The sequence below is a fragment of the Sarcophilus harrisii genome, chromosome 1 (assembly GCF_902635505.1).
Source record: "Sarcophilus harrisii chromosome 1, mSarHar1.11, whole genome shotgun sequence".
In the NCBI taxonomy this organism is placed as follows: domain Eukaryota; kingdom Metazoa; phylum Chordata; class Mammalia; order Dasyuromorphia; family Dasyuridae; genus Sarcophilus; species Sarcophilus harrisii.
The window spans coordinates 201,362,109-201,375,690 of NC_045426.1; the positions used below are offsets into that span (position 1 = coordinate 201,362,109).

Genomic DNA, 13,582 nt, shown 5'->3' on the forward strand with positions numbered 1-13,582 from the left:
ACCATTGTATATGAATCTACATATATACATAAACATCCATCTGTATGCAGAAATATTTTTATATGCATATGTATACTGTCATTCCTTATGGAACTCCAAATGGAACTACTTATTGATGGAGTTGTATTTCTCCCAACACCTAATACCATATCTTCTACGTATTACATGCTTAACAAATGTCTTTTGAATTATTACCCAGAGTAGGGATAATCTAGAGATCACAAAACCTTAAAGTGTTCATGGATAGATTTCAGGGAGTCTGTGTTCTTTGAACATAGTTTGACCCCAAGCTCCCAAACATATAAATCACTAATTCCTTAAAAACTAGGTCTTTCATTTTAGTCAGATACCTATTTTAGAGGCAAGGATAGAGTGGTTTAGAGAAATAAATTAACTTCCCCAATCAGAAACACCTAGGTCCCATGACTCTGTCTGGTGTATATTTTATAAAATTTTATCATGTCTTTATTTAGGTAATTATGTATGAGGGCTCTCAGGGGATTTTCTATTCTTGGTATTACAGAATACCAATTCTTCCCAGATTCTTCCCAAATTATTAGCCTTGAAATAATAATAGATGAGTAATTCTGGTTTTCTCAGGGCAAGAGAGTGATTTTTGATACCAAATCTTCTCGATTTATGAACTACTGCTAGAGTAAAGATAGTTCTGTTATGTATGTATGTGTTTTCTTTTAGTCCTAAGAAATTATTTAAATCCTAAGAAACTATTGCACTACCTAGCACACAGTGTTTGATTGGCATGATAAAGTTTTGAAGAGTCCACCAACAAATGAAAAGAAATTCATTTATTTTGCTAAGTTTCAACTAGGAATGTGGACTATATTCAACTTTGTTGCTAAGACTATATTCAAGCTTTGTTGGTAGCTAAGGTTGCTAAATAGACACTTAATCTCTACATAGCTATTTTCCCTTTTTTTGTTTAAGTATGTAATGTCTGATGTTTCATATTACAAAATCTGAATTTTCTAGATGATTTATAAATTTATACATACTCTAGGCATGTTCATATATCTTATCATATTTCTAAAAAGCAGCCTTTACATCAATATTATCAACTTAGGATACAAAACTGAATAAATAAATTATCAATGTTAGAAAGATTTCTACTTTTTTTGGAGTTGCTAACAGTTGTTGGAATTAAGTATACTGATTATCTTCTTTATTTCTACTTAAATATTTTACATTTTATTATTTTAAAGAAAGGTATAGTTGATTGTGTATGAAAAGGAAGGCCTGGACAATTCTTGGTATTAGTCTAAATTACCTTCAAATTTTCAATGAAGTAACTTTGTAGCATAAATTCAATGATAATTTAATTTATATATAAGCTCATATATGTATGTGTGTATATATAAAACATAAATATAAGATATGATATAAATTAAGATCAACATACTTGAAAAACTAAGATTAATTATTTTTAAACTTTGATCTCTTATTTGTTGTCTTTAATGACTAAGAACTATGTAGTACTTTGACTCTTAACCAAGATGGTATGAACTTATTAAAAATGTGTTTTTAGCATAAATGATATTCTTTGTAATGCTTTTAATAATCTTGTAATAATAGTATGAACATAAAATTTGTATTCTGAAAAAGTGGTTCATAGACTAAGCAGGGTACCTTAAGAACCTCTACATAGAACTTTTTATCTTGTTTGTTCTTACTCAGAAGTATCTGAAGCAAGGAAATTCAATTTTCTAAAGGAATTATGTTCTTACCAACACACTGATTCCACTGATAATGTTGACAATAATCTTGTGGACAACCACACCTGTAAGCTCCAAGGGTGTTTTGGTAGATATGTTGGCATTTATGATTTGCATCGCATTCATCTATAGCTGCAAGAATAAACCAACTAATATGAGAATCTGACCTGTCATTTAGTATTCTTATACTTCAAACTAAATATATGACACAAATATAATTATTTTGTGAAGAAACTGAGACATTAAAAAAAAACTACATTGTGGTAACATTGAGAATGATACCTATATACACAAACCATTCCATTTTCAGTTTACAAATAATTGAATATTAGTTTTAGCAAATCATCTGTTGACAATAAAATGTTGGCAATTATGTTACACTTATTATTAAGATCAATATATCTTCATTACATATTTTATCAGTTTTAAAAATAATTATCACCTGAATTATTTTTAAGAAAACACAAATGCCTATGGACCTCAAAGTTGTAGGAGAAATTTCTTCAACAATTAGTTACCAGTTTCATTAGAACACTTTTTTATTTTGGAACAATATTAGGAAGTTTTACAGATTAGGACATATGGAAAAAGAGGAGAAAAAAATTATTAAAGAATAAAAATAAATAAATAAAAACAGAATTTACCAATTGTAAAAAAAGATACTAAAACTCACTGAATAAAATTCCTTAAAACTTAGAATATGACAAGTGGAAGTTAATGATTCCAAAAGACAGCAAGAAATAATAAATTAAAAAATAGAAGAAAAAGTGAAACATCAGCCAGATTTGAACTCAGATGGTCAGTCTTCCTGACTTCATGCCAGGAACTCTAGTCACCATGCCACCTAGGCTGCATGGATTCATTTTAAATTAGGATTCATTTAAACTAAAAAGAAAAATCCCATTCTAAGAAAAGGGATGTATGTCTGTAGACTAATCTGTGGCTTGTTTCCACACTAAATTCAAATCTAATAAAGAAAATAAAGTGGTAAGATACTGAATTCTAAGTGAGTTTAAAACTATATTGGATCACTGTACAAAATGTTATAGTTAACTAAAATTTAACATATAATCTTTTAACATTGGAGAACTCAACTCTTTAATGTGTTCTTGGTTATGCCACGTCTTTTTTAATACTTCATTTATCAAATCACAGGAGAATACAATTAGAAGCAAAATAAAAAATAAAAAAAAAAAACTTCTAGCAAAATGATTATTATCAACAGGTTTTGGTAGCTCTGTTTACCCTACCTTTTTTCCTTTGGCAAATACCCATCATTTAAAAAAAATCTAAAATAAAAAAAATATTTTGACATATTTATGTTAACTGATATTAACATAAATATATCAAAATATTTTATTTCATTTTATTTATTTTATTTTATAGATGGTCATAAGTGGTTTTTTAAAAGTAACCAAAAAATGAAGTCTCTCATCTTTGTCAATTTTTTACCAATACAGTCAGTATTAATTAAGTTGTGTGAATCCAAATGGGCATGTATATTGAAACCCTCCAAATTACTGACACAGAGAAATTGACAATTGTGTTGTTTGGTTTGACATTTATCAAGATCTGAATGTAAAAATTCTAGTTATATTACTTTTCTCATTAAGCTAAAAGCAGATGCACATCTGTATCATAGTGGTCTTTCCACATTTTGCTAAAACTTTTACAAACTTCCATTTGCATTCAATAAGTAGCTTTTTTTCTCCTATTATATAAAAATACAAATAGCAATTTATATTACAGTAATCTTATTTCTTAGGTCAGTGTTTTAGCATATTTGTTGAACTTAACTGAATTAAAGATTTAGTTTCATAGTTCAAGCCAACTGAGTCAAGAGAACAATATCTTGCTTCATGTGTTTTCTTGGAATAAGATCATGGTCTATGATTCATAATAAGCTTCCTTTGGAACTGCTCATATATCCAGGAGTTCTTTTTTACAGTAAATAAAAACACTCCACTCTCTATCACAATAAGCAACATTTGAAATTCCTTAAACATATCCATCTTTCATCATCTTATCTATATGCTCTATCCTCTTCACCTTCACCTTTTGACATGAACTTTCAAGTCTCAGCCCTAATTTCACTTGCTTCAGGCAGTCTTTTCTACCTCCCTCCCCTAAGCTGTTTCCTCTCTTAAAGTGCCTTCCATATACTTTGGATATATCTTCTATCTACCTATATATTTATATATTTTCAATCTTATTAGAATGTAAGTTCCTTGAGAACAAGAATTTTCTTTGTGTTCCTAGTAAAAATGATTATTGATTAAACTTTCATCAGTATTTAAATAACTTCAAAAGTGTCAAAATAGTTATTTGGAAGTCTGCATTATAGCAAAATACAAAATAGAAAGGAGGGTGACTAAATAATATATAGAAGGATGCCTAAAGATCCCATAGTGACTTAGAAAGCCACATCCACATAACATTATTTATATTTTATTGCATTTTATTTTTAAAATATTTTCCGATTACATTTTAATCTGATTCAGGCTTTATTCAGGAATCTTGGGCTTACCTGAATATTTGATATTTTTTCTATACACTTATCATGGTTGATTTCATCAGGTTTTGCTTTCTGAAGTTAGAAAATCCTTAGGACTGTCCTATACAGAAGTTCTCTTATAAATGAAAAAAGAATTCAAAATAAAACAAAACTTTCTTTTTACCTCTGTAAGTCTTTCCATCTTCTTGCAGGATATATCCTTGAGGACAAGAATACTGATAACTACCATCAGTGTTTTTACAGACAAAATTGCAAGGTTTAAGAGAAGGGGAATATTCATCAAGATCTAAGGAATGAATGAATAAGTAGCATAAATATTAACTACTAGTTAAAAAAAACCAAATTACATCTCTCCAAATCTGTTCAAGTTTTACTTATAGACTTAAAGAACTGTAGGACATTAGAGTTAGCTTCTAATTATAAAGAAATTTGGAATTATATAAATCAAATAACTAAAATGTCTAAACCCTTTGAGCAAGAAACTTTGATTATTGGGCTCATAAAGGAAATTAGATAAGAATCTAATAGAATAAATAATAAAATAGGTAAAATCAGTGGATAAGAAAATCTAATAGCTATCACATGCAAAAAAATGTTGCTAAGTATTAGAATCAGAGTAGATACTCATCAATAAGGGAATAGATTCAGCAAATGAAATAGAATATTACTGTACTATAAAAATGTTTGTAATATAAACAGTTCAGTAGAAATTATAGTATTATAACATTGTTTTCTATTTGTTCTGTTTTAATATTTATTCCTAAATTATACGTGTAAGAATGCAATCATTTGTAGGCACTGGGGTATTATATAGTTGAATACATCTTGTAATAATATTTGGGTATACAGTCTGAGGATTGTAAAAAGGGATGGTCCCATTCTGTTCTATGATAGAACTTATATTTCAATGTTCAGTAAGGTCAAATGATTTGCAGGAAATATGTGTCAATCAGCAATCGGGGGAACAGTTGATAGAGCTTACCTACACAGGTTGTTCCACTTGTGTCAGCTGTATAGACTACATTGCAGAAGCATCTGAATGAACCCACAGTATTAATGCACTGACCATTATTATTCAAGTTTCGCATGACTTTATATTCATCTCCATCTGTAGAGAAGGAAAAATTAAGTTGAAGTAAATGAAATAAATACATTTTCTGACCTGTGAAGATAGAACTCTGAAATTGCATAAAAAGATTTTTATTGAATCCATCTTTAGCATTTGTTATTTCTAAATTGGTTGAGTGTTAGAGAGATAAGCAACATTCTCAGGAAAAGGTTTAATTTACATTTATTAAAAACAAAATCCATTCCCAAGTAGAAAATTGATAAGAGACGAATAGGATGTTTGCAAAAGAATAAAATCCACATTATCAATAAAACATGAAAAAATATTTCAAATAATTAGTCATTAGAGAAAATGCAAATAAAAATAACTTTTAGGTTACACCTCTCATCTGTCAAAATAATGAAAAGTAAAATGACAAATGTTGGAAAGATTGCAGAAAAACCTTGTATTGCTGGTGGAGATGTGAATTAGTCTAAGTGTTCTGGAAAACATTTGGAAGCCAGTCTCCAAAGTCACTAAACTGTGCATGTCCTTTGAGTTAATGATACAAGCTCACTAGACCTATACCTGAAAGAGATTAAAAAAGGAATGCACACAAAAATATTTATGGCAGCTCCTTTTTTTTTAGTGGCAAAGAAATGGAAACCAAGAGGCTACTCAATAGAGAATGGCTAAATAATTATATCTGCAGTATTTGACCTATTCATTTTTTCAAATTAATATTCCTTTCATTTACATAAATGTACTGATTGTGAAAAATGAAAATAGATCTTAAAATACTGAAATGCTGAAGTATTTTTCATGGTTTTTTTTTTAATTATTTGGTAGTATGGTTTTAGATCTGAAACAGTGCATTTCCTTCTGATTTTTCACTATTTCACTTGAGATTTTTAATCTTTTATTTCTCCTAAACCGTTATTATTTTTTCCTTAATTGACATGATAAATTAAACAAATTAACATCATTTAATGATTAACAAATTAATATCATTTTTACCACTGATCATATACTGTCAAAAGTGCATTTCGGATATAGCCATTTGTATCAGAAATTAAATTTTTGGTTTTATGTAATTTGTATCAGAAATTTAAAATATCACCTGCTTTTAGTTTGACCTCATGTTCTGAGTTCACTTGAATTTCTATATTTATAAAATTCCATAGCTCATCAACTGTCATTTATAATAAATAAAAAGAGAACATATTAATTGATTACATATTCAGTGGAACTGAAGATGCACATAGTATTCGAAGCAAATGCAACCAAATTTAAAAATTAACTACTGAATGACTAGTAATAATTATGAAAGGAGTATGCCTTCACCTTAGCCCTAAATACCAAGATGTCTCTAAATTGCACCTAAAAAGGTAGAACTTGAACTAGAGAAAAAGTAGGCTAGGAATAATAGCATACTCTAGTGCCAGTCAAAAGTATAACAAAAACAAACCTTGAGACAAGAGTAATATGAAATACATGATATGAAGATGAGCAGTATTGGAGAGGTGCCACTGAATGAAATAGAGGTCGGGAATATGTTAGGACGAAGTTTTCTTTCCTAGTTTCCCAGTTTTCTTTCCTAGAACTCCAAGCTTGATGTCTAATGTTCAGATTATTGCATAGGCATTTGAGGATTATTTATTTCTTTATTTTTGGTGACACAGGATGGATAAGAATTGAACTTGATCCCAGCTTTTCATTTATAGTTATGTTAATCCATGTAATTGCAGGTAACATTTAAAATAAAATTTAAATGGCTGAATATAGTGGTATAGGCTTAAGAGTTCCTGCTGCTGGGAAGACAGCTCTTAGCTATTTAGTAGGCCTAAAACTGAGTGAACTTAGCTCTAAGAAGTAAAGCTGCCTAAGGACAGTTTAATTGGACCAACTTGGAAAAACAATGCAAGCCAAAGCATCTGTGCTTTGTGTGTATTGGAATTCACTGCTACGTTAGCTCCTATACTTCTAGCCAGAGCAAGATAGCACTAATGTTTCCAAAAAAAAAAGTAAAAGGAGAGAAGAAAGTGAAATCAAATCAAAGAGAAAAAAACCCATAACTAGAAATGTATCTTCAATAAACTACAAAGTATTTAAATGTATCAGCTTAATTCTCCTTATCACTGAAACCTCAACTTCAGAGTGCAGTGTACTTGTAATCCATTATTTGACTTAAAATTGTCTTTAAATTAGATATTCACACACTCACATTTACATACATATATATATATATACACACTATACATAGGCTTTCTAAATAAATTTAATAATGTAAATGTGATTTATGATTAGTTATTTCTTCTACTTAAGGACTTTCTCCATAGTGGTTTCAATAATATTACAGGTTAGGATTTCTATGGGAGTTTGCAGAAATAGTAATGACATGAGGCCAACAAAATGATACAAAAAAGGTTAGAAACTCAGAAATGCATAAAATATATTCATAATGTTGTATAATATGTTGTATAATAGTGTCATAATGAAGTATGTTCACTATTCTCAAATTTGTTTCATTTAAAAATTTTCTTATTTGTTTTGTATTGTTAAAATATCTTTTCCATACTGTATTTTGACTTGGCATTGATCTTCACATAGCCTATGACCAAATACTTGTTGTAAATTTTACAATAAGTACTGTGAACACTCCATTCAAAAAGGGGGGGGGGGGCAGCGGGAATCAAACTTCTCCGGTATGAAGAGAGGTTCAAAAAATTTTACCCAGATCATAATGGCTCTATGACCCTATGATGTGGAAGAAATAATTGTACATAACATATTTGAGCATATCTAAACTACTAATAGAGAAAACATTTAAAGATATTTGTCACATTGAAACATTACATTACTTTTATGTAAATAGAAGATGCTTATTACAAAAAATCTAATAAAAACAGACCTATTTGATCTTTTACTTGTAGAATATTGTTAGCAGTTAAGTTTAATTAGGTTAAATTTGCCATATCTTATAAAAGAAATACAAGAAAATTTATTGAAATATTAAATAATAAAACAAATTTTCCTTTGAATATTTTAAATATTTAAAATAAAGCACACTTGTCATTAATGCAAACTAGGACGTAGATTCATACCTCTTTCATCTGTGGCATATCCTAAACCATGAGGACAAATTTTTTTGTACTGGGTAGTTACAGGAAATGGGCAAAGTTCACATTGGCCACTCCAGTCCCATCCTTCATCACAGCAACACTCTGATTTTGTGACAATGCTTTGGCAATTGGAAGCCATGTGACGCATGGAGTGTAGAACTTCAGCAAAGCAGAATCCTCTTCTGTTTTCTACATGAATAAAGTGGAGGAAAAATGCGATCACCATAAAGGTCCATGATTTTTATTACAATGTTTAATATATCTGTCAATGATTATTATACAAAAATGTGTTGCAGTCAGCATTTTTGCTTTAATTATTCCCGTCTTCAAAAAGTTTTCCAAGGACACTTAAGAAACTCATAGATCACAGAATTTTTTTTTTTTTTGAGATAACAGAGATTATAATTTTTGCTTCAGTTTTAGGATGGTGTTGATATGGACATAGTATGGGAAGTTTGTAACACATTTAAGCACAAAGATAACCAGGTGCCCATTAAATGTTAAAAATAAATAAAACAAAAACAAAAACCTCCTTTTACCAAAAAAGTTTACTAGATTTGACTAAATGTGATAAGGTATTTCATTACTTTTTATTAACCACTCCAAAAGAACTGCCAGGAACTTCCTGTCAGTCCTGTTGTTACCTACCATATTTTCTTGATCCTTTACTCATATCCCTTCATCACACTGATTCTTCTCAGTAGAGGCAAAAAAGGTTTCCTTTTTTTCATTATTTTCACTAAGATGATACTATTTTACTTCTTCTATATTCCCTAAGAATTTACCATCTCCAGGCAAAGAATAATTTAAACTAGCTAAAATAAAAGTCCACTGGAAAGGGTGGAGATATTCAGGTTGTTTTTGATCCACTAACTAATGGAGTTTAAAAGAGTCGGTGTTATTTCCCTTGCCCTGAAAGAAAAGTCTTACCAGAGGGAAGATTACATGTGTGTGGGATAGTTATCTCCTGTGCAGGGGTTTTGAGTTAGCTTATAATGAGTGTGAAGGGCTCCTGGGAATAGAGAGGTCACAATGATGTTGTCTCAATTTTCTGGAACTAGAAGAGCAATTTGAAACCTAAAAGGAGAGCTATCCTGGCAGAATGGTTGCTACTTACCTTTTCATTTAGAAAAACAAATTTTTGCTGGCCCTCTTCCCTTCTACCTCCTCTTTCCCTGATCAAGGAAATTATATATTAAGCCCAAAATCTGTGCTTTATTTAAAATCTGTTTATATATTCTGTTGCATGGAAAACTGATACAACTTTGATAAGACAACACCAATATTTTTATGTATTTCAATATTGGGAACAGGAAGTGACAGACAGGAACAAGGGCATTAAAACAAAAAATTGATTCACTGAAGTTGCTAGGAATTTTTTCTCTGGAGTCTCTGGAATAAAATGAAAAGAATCTTATTTATTGATTTATGTTTAACTTCAAAAAAAGAAGCAGAAGGAGAAATCTATTTTGCTCCTAGAAATAGTGAGCTCAGTTCTGTCTGGTGAAGGGATTAGGATTGAGCCTTCTCCATTTTTGTACTCTGAGCATGAGGGTGATGAATAGAAACAAAGTCACCTTAAATGACAGGAGAAGGAGAATGGCTAGAAAAGGCTAGTGAGATCTACATTCTAAACATGGGGGCAAAGGGAAAGGGTGTAATAATTTTTTCATCAGAATCTTTTTACTTCACACAAACAAGCACTTAGTGAAGGTGTCACATTCAATTTAAAGTTGAAATTATGAATTTATTTTCTCTTTTAAAAATAGAAAAGATGAGTGTTAATAAGAACAATCAAATAATACTATATTTCAGGAAGATCATTAAACTATGTAACAGGCTTTTCTGAATGGCCTGGAAGTATCATCATCTTTTATTGCACTATTTTTTTTTTAAGGAAAATGCATTCTTAGTCCCAAATTACTTAGTTTCACATGATCTTTTTTAGAATAGAACCTATTCTTAAATTGGGGTATAATAAGATAAGATAGATAGATAGATATACATTTTTATGATAAAGAGAAGAATGTGATAGGGGGATATAAAGTGTTCATGGAAAATGTAGATGATAATGTATATTAGTTGCAGAGGCAGAGAAAAATCTTCTTAATTACTAGATCTATTTAGTATAATGGGCTGTTTGAAGAAATGGTTTTCCTCCTTAGCAATGGATGACTAGTTGGTTATTTTTTGGAAGACATTCTTATTCACACTTGACTTGATCTAGAAGATCTTTCCTATATATATATGTAGGTTGATGGTTTGAGAGACCAGCAAAGTCAACCAAGAAAATAATATGTTTGTATGCAGAAAGAAACTGGAAAGAGAGAAAGAGTAGAGCTCACAAGTGGAGAAGTTTAACTCTGGCAAAGAACTCTTAAGATGAGAGGAAAAGAGAAGATCAATGAGAATTATAAGATTATAGGATCACAGATGAGCTGGAAGCAATGCCATACAATTCTCTCATTTTACAGATGAGTTGAATCTAAAGAAAATGACATTCAGTTTAGAAGATCTCAGAATGTCAAAGAAGAGATCTCTCTAGTCTTAAACTTTTTCTGGAAAAAGGATGTTCTGCAATGTTCTTTACAAATAATCATCTTGTGTCCACTAGAAATCTACCAATTATAAGGAACCTATTATATTCTGAACTATTGTTTTATTTTCAAATTCTCCAAGTATGGAATATGTGCTTTAATGAATAAGTATTCATTCAATAAGTTCATTCAATTCATTAAGTGTTCATTTAAAAGGACATCTGCTTTAACATGATTGTTGAGTTTATAAACAATATAGTACTGCCTCCCTGATATGTTCCAAGTACCTTGATCTGAATGTCTAGTTTCATCAACCCCTGGGGATAGACTGGTTTTATTCGTATGGTACTATGACAAAATAGCATTCTATATTTTCTTATGTGATTTTTCTAGTATCATTTAGTTCCTACAACAAAGACTTAATTTTGCAAAGCCTATTAAGAGTAGAATGAAGAACACCAGCAAGAATTCTAGTTGATCTTCTGCTTCTCTAATCAGGAAGCAAAAATATTTTAGTATATTCTTTATGTTTCTATTAATTGGTCTTTTCTTGTAATCTATGATTATACATTGTTTCTACATCCCTCATAAGGCAATCAATTGCAGTTCAGGTTAAGAAGCCAGCTGCAAATGACTTAATCTAGGTTGTCAATCTCTTTTACATCCCAAATAACTTGAATGATAAAAAAGAAAAATCAACTATTGCAAATGGGAAGGGATGAAATCTAATAGTAATTGTTATTATAGCATTATGCAAATCAAACTTGAAGTAATAAGAGAGCTCATGACATTTTTTTTTTAGAGAAGTAATGTAATTTGCCAACAGATCAGGGAATGGCAATGGAATCAGTGACTTGAGGGGACAGGGTATGTGGAACTGTCATTGTGCTATATATTGTAGGTGATCAATTTCAGATCAGTTACAGATGATTAGAAGAACTTCCATGAAGCAATGAGAGCCTAATTGAGGTCAGAAAGCTTGCATTTTTAGTGTAGTCAATACATTTAACAACCTTGTACATATTTTACATTAATTCTATATGTTCAGACATGTGTGTGTGTACGCGTGTGTGTGCGTGTGTGTGTGTGTGTGTGTGTGTGTGTGTGTGTATTTTCTTACATCAACTTACCAAGGCAATCAATGCCTGATGAAGTTGACTGGAATTCTTCATTACATTCACACCTGTAGCTCCCAACAATGTTAATACAATGACCATTTTCACAGTTTCCTGACTTCATCCAGTATTCATTTTCATCTTCAGAAAAATATCATGGAAACAAAATAGAGATAGTAACTCTGATAATCAAAAAATTTTGGCAAAGTATAGTGACCTAAAGTTTTGTTTTGGCATTCCCATTTTGAGTTAGCAGCTTTGCTAGGTACATTATCAACAAATTACAGATAAATAATTTCTTATTTTTAAAAAGTTATTATTTTAAGTACTTTTATCTTTTCAAATTTTGATTTCCAAATTGTTACCCACCTTCCAATCCCATCTCTCACCCATTGAGATAAGGCAAGCACTATGTCAATTATACATGTGAAATTATGCAAAACTTATTTCCAAGTTAGCCATTTTGCAAAAAAAAAAAAAAAATGGCAAGAAAAATAAAGTGAGAAAATTATACTTCAGTTTGCGCTCAGAATTCATCAGTTCTCTGTCTGGAAGTAGATTTTAGTGTTATCTTGAGTCCTTCAGAATTATCTTTGATCATTATATTGATCAGAGTAACTAAGTCTTTCACAGTTGATCATCATTACAATAATGCTGTTACTGTATAAAATGATCTCCTGGTTCTCCTCTTTACATTTTGCATCAGTTCACATAGATATTCTCACTTTTATTCCCCTGAAATCATCCCCTTTGTCATTTAATTCAACTTGTTCAGCCATTCCCCAATTTGTGGTCATTTTCTCAATTTTCAATTCTTTGATACCACAAAAAAAGCTGCTATAAATATATTTGTACATATACGTGTTTTTCCTTTTTTCTTTGATTTTTGGAGTATACATAAAGTAGTGGCATTGCTCAATCAAAGGGTATGCAGAGTTTTAATCCCTTTAGGCTCCAACATAGTTAAGACTAATTCTCGACTCCACCAAAAGTTTATTTATGTATTGATTTTCTTTTATTCCCTCTAGAATTTGTCATTGCTAGACATGAAATGGTATCTAAGATTTGTTTTGTTTGCCTAATATTACTATATATCTGATTTCATATGGAAATTGTTTTATTCATCTCTTTTCACCATTTACAAACTTTATCTCATTTTTATAAATTTCAATAATTCTATACTCAGTATATCAGTATAGAGTATATAAGGCCTTTATTAGAGGAAATAATTTAAAATTTTGGGGTATTATTGCATATTTTATCTTTTAGGAAAATGTAGTTTTCCTGGTTATCTTTTTAAAATTTTTTTTCTTTGATTTTTCTTTTGTCTAAGATCATGATGGCTATCCCATACTTTTTTTTCCCTTTTTCTTTTCTTTTCTTTTCTTTTTTTTTTTTTTTTTTTTTTTTTTTTTTTGGTGACTTGCCCAGAGTCAACAGCTAGAAGTAGTAAGTGTCTTGAGGCTGGATTTAAACTCTAGTTTCTTCTGACTTCAGGGCTAGTGCTCCATCACT

General features: G+C 30.2%; 1 protein-coding gene across 6 annotated transcripts in view; it reads right to left on the reverse strand.

The window, feature by feature from the left end:
• Nucleotides 1-13,582, reverse strand: part of LOC100923239 (fibrillin-2-like) — a 117,817-nt gene that overhangs the window by 22,952 nt on the left and 81,283 nt on the right. For all 6 annotated transcript variants that reach the window (XR_004234188.1, XR_004234189.1, XM_031968608.1 and 3 more), the window contains 5 exons: nucleotides 12,083-12,208; nucleotides 8,398-8,604; nucleotides 5,228-5,353; nucleotides 4,409-4,531; nucleotides 1,743-1,862 (listed from right to left, as the gene is read on the reverse strand). Coding sequence is in view for 4 of the 6 variants with exons in the window: in XM_031968608.1 (XP_031824468.1) it covers nucleotides 1,743-1,862; nucleotides 4,409-4,531; nucleotides 5,228-5,353; nucleotides 8,398-8,604; nucleotides 12,083-12,208 (702 nt within the window). In the remaining 2 variants the exon portion in view is untranslated. The remainder of the gene's footprint in view (nucleotides 1-1,742; nucleotides 1,863-4,408; nucleotides 4,532-5,227; nucleotides 5,354-8,397; nucleotides 8,605-12,082; nucleotides 12,209-13,582) is intronic.